Source organism: Vombatus ursinus, unplaced genomic scaffold (assembly GCF_900497805.2).
Source record: "Vombatus ursinus unplaced genomic scaffold, bare-nosed wombat genome assembly UNPS02006502.1, whole genome shotgun sequence".
NCBI classification, from domain to species: Eukaryota; Metazoa; Chordata; class Mammalia; order Diprotodontia; family Vombatidae; genus Vombatus; species Vombatus ursinus.
Genome location: NW_020946280.1, coordinates 1 through 10457, shown reverse-complemented (window position 1 = coordinate 10457; position 10457 = coordinate 1). Strand labels below are relative to the sequence as shown.

At 51.1% G+C, this 10457-nt stretch overlaps 1 protein-coding gene across 1 annotated transcript; it reads right to left on the bottom strand.

Moving 5' to 3' along the window:
• Nucleotides 1–2455: 2455 nt before the first annotated feature.
• Nucleotides 2456–10123, bottom strand: LOC114033020 (tumor necrosis factor receptor superfamily member 19L-like; the record flags this gene model as incomplete). Its single annotated transcript, XM_027848471.1, has 4 exons — nucleotides 2456–4668; nucleotides 5051–5100; nucleotides 5639–5846; nucleotides 9846–10123. Coding segments are annotated over 3 exons (534 nt in total), but the record flags the coding sequence as incomplete, so codon positions are not given.
• Between the last annotated feature and the right edge of the window lie 334 nt (nucleotides 10124–10457).

Sequence of the window (10457 nt, the reverse complement as noted above, 5' to 3'; positions counted from 1 at the left end):
TCTGTCTCTCTCTCTCTGTCTCTCTCTCTCCTCTCTCTCTCTCTCTCCCCCCCTCCCGATGTACCTAAGCATCCTTGCATTGGGGATAATGAACAGGCAGACTGGCATGGTGTGATGTACTGTGGGAACTTGAACACTAACTTTAGAGCTAAGTGGCCCAGGTTGGAGTCCCAGCTCTTTTGGGACTTTGGACAAGTCCCACAGGCAGTATGTGACCACCCTCACTTCTCTGAGCTTCTGCTGTAAAATGAGGGTGTTGCACCAGATGACCTCTAAGGACACCTTGAAGGTAAGAAGTTTTTGCAGAAATCAATCCATCTTTAACTTGTCCCTCTCGTTTCTAGTTGCTAACAAAACAAGTTAAATCCCTCTTCTGTGTGACAGCCCTTCCATCAGCTATTGTACTCCCTCTAGGTCAGCTGAAATACTATACCCATTTGTACAGTCACACACACTCATTGACTCAGATAGTCATGCCTTTATAAAATGTGGTTAGTGTAATGGAAAGTGCTAGACTCAGAAGTCTGGAGACATCTGGGGTTGACTCCTGCCTCTACCAGTTACTAGCTGTGTATATCCAATGAAGCCATTTCACCTCTGAGCCTCAGCCTTCACATCTGTAAAATTGAGGTAACTCTAGCTCCTACCTCCCAAGGTGGTTGTAAGGAACAAGTAAGATAATTTCATTCACAAAGGTGTTTTGCAAACCTTAAATTGCTAACTAAATAGTCTCATATACATCATTCCTTCCCCAAAATATAGTCCCCCCCTTCCCATCCTCACTGCCCCAGGCACCTATGCAGTGAACAGCTTAAACTTGAGCCTTATACCTACCCTCCTCAACATATACCTGGGCTTCTTGTTCCCTGACTGGTGCTGACTGGTGGGCACAGCAGGCCTAGGGAAGAGGTCCGGAGTCTAGCTCTTCGGAGGAAGAGGATGGAGACCCACCAGCCTGATCTAGCAGCCCTCAGGAAGTTCTCCATCAAGTCCAGCTGTGGAAGCCATAGCCCCTGTGGGCATCCCTTCAGGTAGGGACAGGAAGCTGCTCCTCAGACTGCGTGGGGTGTTTTCAGGCCAACATTGAAGTGTGACCACCCAAACATACAGTGCCTGGTCTTTAGCCCTAGCCTTTCCTTCTTCCTAGGTCAAAGAAGACTCTCAAGTCCTGAAAGGTCCTCTTGGGCAGTGCCTCCAACCTCCAGCAAAGACATCCTCCCTAATAGGCATTATCTAATCTCTTGCTTGAAAACCTGTGGCTCACATCTGGAGATGTCCTGCTCCATTAGGGAATATCTTTCATTGCTAGGAAGTCTATTTACAGCAAGTAAAAATCTGCTCCTGTAACGTCCCCCATTAGTCCTCTTTCTCCCACCCTTATCTCCCCCATTTTTTCCAGGCCAAACGTTCTCAGTTCCTTGGGTTCGGAAGCTATCCCAAATGAGGCCTATTACTTCTCCTAAAACTTTACATTTTCTGAGCCGGGAAGCACTTGGCAGTTATTCAGTCCAATCCATACATGAGGAGTTATTCCTTCTACCTCTTTTTAGAAGTACTTCATGATTCCCAATCACATAACTTGTTTAATATCCATGCCTGGCATCCATGTACCCAGACATCTTGCTTCCCACCCCCTGCTTTACCCTTTTGCTCTGGAAGCTATCCAAATCATTACTACCATTGACGTGATAATTGGCTGCTTAGAATACTTTCTAAAGGCCAGAATCTTTCTAGCAGCTTTAGAGCTTCTAGTCAACTTATGAAAAGTCCTGTCCTCACTTCCCCCATCATGTTTAAACACTAAAGGTGCAATTCTGCATTTTAATGTGTACTTTTTATTATGTGTACTATTTAAAATTAATCCTTGTTTCATTATAGTGGTAGTTAGCCGCTGTTGTTCAGTTGTTTCAGTCACATCTGACTTCGAGATCCCATTTGGGGTTTTCTTGGCAAAGATACTGGAGTGGTTTGCCATCTCGTTCTTGAGGAAACTGAGGCAAACAGGGTTAAGTGACTTGCCCAGCGTCATACAGCTAGTAAGTGTCTGAGGCCAGATTCGAACTCACAAAAATTAGTGTTCTTGACTTCAGGCCTGGAACTCTATCCACTGTGCCAAGATCTGGGCCCATGGGGTGAAGAGCATCCACACAGACTGGTTGACCTGTCCTGTTCTTGTAAAGGGGAATTCCTAGACACATTCTTTATGTGGGTATTTCCCTAGCCCCCACGCCATGGGCCATGTGGCCCCAATCTTCTCCTATGTCAGAGGCTGTAAAGGGGGATTCCAGTACACATTCTTTGTGTAGGTATCTCCCTGTGCCCCCCCGCCCACATAGTGGATCATGTGGGGGAGGGGAACAGGGGCCTGAATGCCTCCGTGTGCAATTGTGACCCAGAGAGAATGTAGAGGACTATCAGAGACCCCTGGGTATGACAAAGACTTCTCCACGCAGCATCACTTTCTAATATTTTTATTATCCAACTTAAGGAAACTGGGGACGAGTATGCATAAGATGGGTATAGACAGGAGACAGAGTAATGACTCAAATTCAATAAATAAGAGTTACCAAACTTCAGGGCCCAACCCCCCACCAGGGGAGGGGAGGTAACAGCGGGGGGTGTGACCTGCACAGCACCCACATAAATAGACAGGACGGATGGGCACCAGACATTGCCTGAACCACCCATACTTCTCTCCTGGGAGCAAACATAGAGAACACAACAGAGCAAAGTGGACGGAAAGAAAAGCAAGTCAGGGGCCCAGGGAAAGTCGACAAGGCATAGCCAGGGGTGTCATAACTGGGGTGGTCAGCACCTAGAGCCCACATCGTCCCTTACTATTGCACTGGCCAGGGCTTTGAGCCATGGGGATTCTAAAGCACTTTTTTTAGGGGACGGGAGGAGAAAATGGTACATGGTAGGACAGAGGCCCCCAAACTACAGTTGACAACACAGAACAAGTTTGGTTTTTAAATTTAAAAACAGCCATTCACCCCTGGGGGGCAGGGTGGAGGGGGCTGCTTGACATGCATTAAGGCACCCCCCTTCCTCGTGCAGAAGCAAGGCCCTGGCTTGGGATGGTGGGGGGTAAGGGGAAGAGCAGCTAGCTGGGGAATCTAATAAAGCTATTGATCCAGCTTGAGGTGAAGGAAGAGGAGGGAGCTGAGATATATCCCCAACTGCCCCCTGCCCCCAAGCAGAGAGAAGCAAGCATCTGCCTGCTCCACTGGGGTGGGGGAGGGGAGATTGTGGGTCCTACTGGGAACAATGCGGGGTCCTCTTCCCAAGGAAATGCAGGGGAAACCTCTCAAGCATCACCCCAAGTCACATTTTTTTCCTTTCCAGATATAGGTGGGGGATTGTGGCTCAGTGAGCAGAGCAGGGGTTGGTTAACGGGAGCTCAGAGGTAAAATGTCTGACAAGGACATAAAGCAAGTCAGGTTCAGAATGTCAGAGCTGGAGGGGACCTTTTTAAAAACCACCAAGTCCAGCCCTTCATTTTGCAGGAGTAAACAGGCCCACACAAATTAAGGGAGGCAAAGCCAGACCCAGGACCCAGGTCCCCTGAGATTTCCTTCCTGCTCTGTCGCTGTCTTCCCTCCCAGCAGCCTCAGGGACTAAATTAGACTTGACAGGAAGCCCCATGGCCAGGGGTGGTCGTGGGATCAGAGACTTAGAACTGGAAGAAACCTCTCATTTGATAGGCACAGAGAGGTAAAGGAGCAAAGCTTGGGATTTGAGCCCAAGTGTTAAGTCCCTTCCCCTCAGATCTCCCATCTAAACCCCATGGACAAGCCCCATCTTGGAGAGTAAGACCCAGTGCTAGGGAGTGGGGGGATGGGGGAGGGAAGAGGTGATGTGGTGGGTAAGACTTCCTTCCCAATGACTGTAGGGCAATGGAAAGGGCCTTTGGCCTGGAAGTCAGGAGACCCTCTGGAAGGTTTCTTCTCTCTGGGCCCGTCTTTCCACTTACCCAGTGACTGGACATTCTGTTGACAGTAGACCCCCACCATTTGTTCTTCCCCCAGTATTCCCTGACTGCCACTTCCCCTGCCCAGGAGTGATAAGATGAAGAGTAGGGGCGATGAAGAGGAGGCTGAGTCCTTTGCTTTTCCTGGAAAGCCCTGCATGGGGATGGATGGACAGATGGGTGTGTCCTGTCTATGGGTCACCAGGGAAGGGACCCTTACTTGGGGGCTAAATGTCCCATCTGTGAAGCACTGGGGAGGAAATCCCCACTTGGGTGTGGATCACGCCATCTTTGAGGACCCAGGAAGCTGGTTTGGGTGTCCTCTCCAGAGCAAGGGAAAGACCAGATGACCAGGGAGGGGCTTGCTGCTAGCATGGAGAAGATGCGGGATGGGAGGGGGTGGGGAGAGGCGCAGAGGGGAAGGGCAAGGAGACAGGGCAGCCCACTCCTCCTCAAGTATGGGCATATCCCTCCCTCTCTTCCCTGGACAAGATCATCTTTTCCTTTAAATTAAGCTGCCTGTGGTAGCTCAGGCTGAAGTGAGCTCTCTCCCCTGCTGCTGCCCACTTCCCAGAGCTCACTGGGGCTGCCCAGGGCGCAGGGGCCTGGGGGACAGCCCCCTGGGGCCTCAGGTTGCTGCCAACTCCCAGGCTCCAATGTCTCACAGGGCCCTGGGCCTGAGCGGATCATAAGGGCACCTGTGAGAAGAGAGGGAGAGGACTAAGGCATGCTCTCAGGCATCCCAGGAGCCCCTGGTGGGTCCCTTAGCCTGCCAGCACTTAGAACACAGAATCCCTACCCCATCCATACCCTGCAGACAGGCTCAGAAGCCAGCAGCACTCACTCACCCCCACCCCTCCACCTCTCCCTGGAAATGCTTTCCTCTGGCCCAGGTCTCCCCCCTCCCCCACTTCCAGGAAGCCTTTCCTGCTAACTTCTGCCTGCAGTGATATCCCCTCTCTGAAGGCCCCCACTCTTCTGTTTCTAAAAACAGGCTACATTGTGTACTTCCAGACTGTGGACTCCCCAAGGGCAGGCTGTCTCCCCTTCAGTGCAGGGACTCTCCCAGTGCTACTTTACCTTCAGATGACCAAGTTGGATTCACTCAGCCTGACCACGTATCGATTTTCCTGGGGAAGAAGTTGTAACAAAGATCAGATGCAGGCTGGTCCCCAAAGTGTGCACACTACTTGTGGGCAGGAACTGTTTCATTCCTTACTTTGTATTGCCTGGGACTGAGCACAAGGAGTCATTTCTGTAATCCAATACCCTCGTTTTACAGAGTCTCAGGGCGGTTAAAACCTGCCTCTTCTAAGATCACACGCAGCAAGTACTTAATAATGTTCTTTGTGTGACTGCAGGAAGTGATGGGCCCGTCTAACTTCAATCTGGGCCCAATTCACAGAAAGATAGACATACCTCCCCTGGGAGTCAGTAGGAAGTAAGGAATGAGCTAGGAAACCACAGGCAGAGAGACGTGTAGGGCTATTGGGAGCTGGGTACTCTGGGAAGCCCTAGGGGACCAAAGCTCCCTTTTCAACATGCTTGCCCCCTGACTAAGCTGTGGGTGGCTGCTCTCGGGGACCTGGTCCTATGGAGCACCCCCTCCTCTCCCTCAACACCCACACCCACACACACCATGCCCCACACTCTTATCACACAGCTCACCTCTGATTTGCTCTCTGTTGGCCCAGATGCTGGGGTTTTCAGCCATTTGGGTCGCCCTCCACCACTGCCCAGAAGGGCTCGGTTTTCAGGGGGAAGCCCGGGTGGAGGAGCTTCAGCCGCCTCTCCCTCCTCACTGGTTTCTGAGATGGTTTTCACCTCCGGAGGTGGCGGGCTCGGCCGCTGCTCAGGGATTCGGGCCACACGGAACCTGGAGGAAAGAGACCAGAGACACATGAAAGGGGTAGGATTAGAGCAGGGATGGGGAACCTGTGGCCCCCTAGGTCCTCAAGTGCAGCCCTTTCCTGGATTAGAGTGATGGGGAGATAAAAACATGGTCTAGCAGAAAAAAGGCTCAACTTGCTATCACTGGACCTGCTCTGTTCCTATGTGACCTTGGTCAACCCTCTTATCCTCTGAGCCTCAGTTTCCTTATCTATAAATCAAAAGAGTTGGAGTAGATGACCTCTCAGGTACATGGATGACCTCTTAGGTATTTTTCCGGCTTTGGATTTATGCTCCTAGAAAAGCGGTACTGGGGGAGGAGAGACGCCAGGAACCTGAAGATTCACCCACAGGGTCAAATGCATGGATAACAGCAATAAACCTTGTCTCCCGCTCCCCCACCCCGAACTGCTGCCAGTGGAGCCAGCCCTCACTGGTCGCTCTGCCAGCTGCTTGTCTCTTTCGCCAGTCTCATCTGGGGCCAAGATGAAAAGCCGATGGCTGCCTGGGTCTGAGCAGGATCCAGCTGGTGCAGGCTGGGTGTGGGGATCTGAAGTTCAGGATGAGGTTAGAGGTTTAGAGGCCTGCTAGTTCAGGACATATTAATGCACCTGTGTGCCCGAGGAGCTTCCTTCCCTTAGGGTGTTACTTGTGAATCTCTGTATTTTCTCCTCCATTGGGGAAAACCCAAGAGAATAGACTCTCAGAATCTGGAGGAGTGCATGGACACAGGGCAAGGAGGAGAGAAGGAAAGAGATGTGGGATCTGGAAATGGGCATCCCCATCAACGCTGGACTTGCAGTCAGAAAGACTTTGGTTTGAATAGCCACTCAGCCACTTACTGGCTGTGTGACCTCCTAAACAAGTCACTTATCCTTTCTGTTCCTCAGCTTCCTCATCTATAGAATGAGGGGGCTGGAATTACAGTTCCTTCGGGTTCAACTATCATCTCGATGCCGGTGGCCAGACCCGGACTTATATACACTCGCACCTAGTCTCTCCTATGCTCCAGTCCCAAATCACAGACATCTCCACCTGGATGTCCCGCTGGCCTCTCAGACTCAACACGTCCAAGATGGAACTTCTACACTGCCCCCCCAGCGCCCCTCACTCATGTCCCTGACTCCCAGGGCCTCTTTCTCCCTCGCCCCACATACCGTCTTGCCATTTCTGCTTCCCCAACATCTCTCGTTTCCGTCCCCTTCTCTCTACTCACAAAGACACCACCCTCGTTCAGGCCTCATTGCCTCACGTGGGACACTGCACTACCCCTAGTCCCTGCCTTTAGTCTTTCTCCTCTCCAGTCCATCCTCCTACACAGCTGTCAAAGCAATCTTCCTGAAGGACAGATCTGACCGTGTTATTTTTTCTGTTCCAGAGTCCACACTGGTTCCCTACTTCTTTCAGGATAAAATGCAAACTCTATCAACTGCACAAAGTTGGCTTTACCCTACTTTACTAGCCTTATTTTGCATTACTACCTTTGATGTGGCTGGTCTATGCTCTAGCTAGATTGGCCTTCTTATCCTGACCCTATTCAGCATTCCCTCTCTCTCTGGATGTTGGTGCTGGATGCTTCCTCATCCCTGGAATGGACTACTCACCTTCCCTTCTTCCCCTCACCTTCCTTAGCTTTCTTCAAGGCTCAGCTTGGGCACCACCTCCTACAGGGAGGTCATCCTGATTTCACTAATTTGCTACCTCCCAAAATTATCCTGACTTTACTCATCTATTGAAATACTATCTCCCAGGGCAGGTAGGTGGTACACTGAACAGAGCACCGGCCCTGAAGTCAGGAGGACCTGAATTCAAATGTGACCTCAGATACTTGATACTTATTAGCTTTGTGACCTTGGACAAGTCACTTAAATTTGATTGTCTTTCCAAAAAAAAAAAAAAAAATACTGTGCCCTCCCCCCCACCCCCCAGTGGAAGGGGAAATTGTATCTCCCTTGAAGGTTATTCAAGGCACAGACTTTTTTTTTATTCTTTCATTTTCATCTCTGTATCCCTTATGCCTAGCATATAGTAGGTGCTTCACAGCTGCCTCCTGAATTGAAGGGGCTCTCCAAGGCCACACAGCTAGCTAGTAAAGAGCAAAGCCAAGTTTAGAAAGAATTCTAGCTCTTGGACTTTACATCCAGTGCTCATTCCAGCTCACTAACCCCCACTCTTATCAACAAAACCCCCTTCTGTAGATTTTTTTTAATATAATGCTCTAATTAAAAAAAAACAAACCACCACCACCACCAAAAAAGAACCAGCACCACCAGTTTGGGACTCAAGCATTCTTCCAAAACTCTAAGTCTCCATTCTTCCTCCCTGGTTTACAAACTTCAATGTCCCAGCCCTCATCTCCGGCCGAAACTGGCTCTCTGGGGCTTGAAGCAAACTCGGAAGGGTTAGGCCAAGAGAAGGCCTTGCTATTAGACTGCACAAGCCGGCCAAACAACTCAGGCACCTCTGGGAAGAAAATCCCAGTGGCTGCAAAGGGAGGAAACCACCTTCCTCTCCATTCTCTCCGCAATCACCATTTGCCATGCCAGGCTTTGGAAAGAAAGCTGCTCCTGGTGAAGGGGGTGGGGGGCAGGGGCAGGGGCAGAGTGAGTTGCTTTGTTGGTATTTGCTTGAGTAATCAAAGCATGCTGTGGAAGAGTTGGGAGATTCACGCACACATGTGCGACCGCAAACAAACTGCCATCCAAGGCGCAGGAGAATCATGCAGGCACATGAGACTGTAAGTCTCTGTAAGTCACATCCTCTGAGCACCGCCGATCTGGACCAATCTCCTTTTACAGTGGAGCACCCTGGGGCTCTGAGGTACAAAGGGGGCAAGCGGTTTAGCCTGAGGACAGAGAGGTAGGGGGGAAGGAGCAGAGCAAGGGGGAGTCTCCCCGATGTCCCAAGGGAGCCCCAGGCTGAGGACGGTGAAGAGCCTGCCTTGCAGAGAGAAACAGATTGGCCTGAGGCACAGAGGATGGACCAGAGAGACAGTTCCTGGCCGAACTGCAGAGGTGAATTCCATGGGTTCTGCCCCTACATCCAAGCTGTGCCAAGGGCTGCCTCGAACCCCAGGCTTCTGTCCTTCCACATCTCACTCTACTTCACTCTGCCTGATCTCAGGTTCTTTCACTCCTCCTAGCTGACTTGCCCCTGATTTCTTTCCTCTTTAGTCTCTCTCTCTCTTTTTTTTTTTTTTGTTTTTGGAGGCAGTTGGGGTTAAGTGACTTGCCCAGGGTCACACAGCTAGTAAATCTGAACTCCCGACTCCAGGGCCAGTGCTCTATCCACTGTACCACCTAGCTGCCCCTCGTATTTCAACAGATGAGTAAATTCAGGCTAATTTTGGGAGGTAGCAAATTAGTGAAATCAGGATGACCTCCCTATAGGAGGCATAGGTGTAGGAGCCCCTTCCTACTTAATCTTGACCCTCCTTATAGTCATGGTATCTGTGAGAGCTGAAAGGGACCTCACAAACTCTCTAGTCCAATCACCTCATTTCACCAAGGGGAAATGACTTGTCCAAGGGAAACCAGGTAGCAGACACTGGACTCCGACCTGTTAGTCAGCAGCCACGGCCCTGCCTTCCACCTTCAATCCCCATGTCCCCTGTGCCCATGCCTACTAAAGCCCCCGCCCTGAGTATACAGGATCACAGACCCTGAGCTGTAAGGGGCTTCAGAGCCTGGCTGGTCCAGCCTCCTCATTATAATAGCCCACATTTATGTAGTCATTTGGCCTCCCTGCAACCCTCTCAGAGAAGTACTATTATTGTTCCCATTGTGCAGATGATGACACTGAGGCACAGGGCGTCTAAGTGCCTTAAGTCATACAAGTAAGCTCAAAAGGCAAGTTTTGAATGCCTCCGGAGTCAAAGTTCTTTCTTCTGCCCCACATGGCCTGTGTCCAAAGTCTCCCCTAGCACCAGTGATGCCTCTTCCTCTCAGAACTCCCTGCCCCCTTCCCCAAAGGGCCCTGGACTTACCTGCCCACAGAGAGGATGGTGATCTCCCCTGGGCGGCTCCCCTTGGGAGTGGGCTTGCTACCGCCACCTCGGGGTGGCAATGCGCTGGGTGTGGGAGTGGAGGCCGCGGCAGCCTCGGGGGACAGCAGGACCTCGGGCCACTTCCTCTGGCTGCAGCGCGAGCAGCAGGACCCGGAGCGGGAAGCCAGGCCTTGCACTGTGTGCAGGTGGTGCTGGTGCTGGCAGATGTGCGGTATGGGTGGGGGGCCTTGGGTCAGCCTGGGAAGAGCAGGAAGGAATCAGTGTAACCTCAGGCTCGCCCTGCTTCTCCCCTAGAGTCTACCCACAGAGACGCCTGGAGACAGTATGACTGCACCCCAAGGGAAGAGAAAGGGGAAGAGGAAGAAGACGAGGAAGAGAAAAGGAGTTAAGAGGAGGAAAGAGGAAGAGGGAAGAGAGAAAGGGAGGCAGAATAGAGGGAAGAGGAGGAGGAAGAAAAAAGGAAAAGGGGAGGAGAAAGGAGAAAAGAGGAGGAAGGAAAAAAGGAAAAGAGGAGGAGAAAGAAGAAAAGAGGAGGAAGGGAAAAAAGGAAAAGGAGAGGAGAAAGGAGAAAAGAGGAGAAAGGGAAAAAAG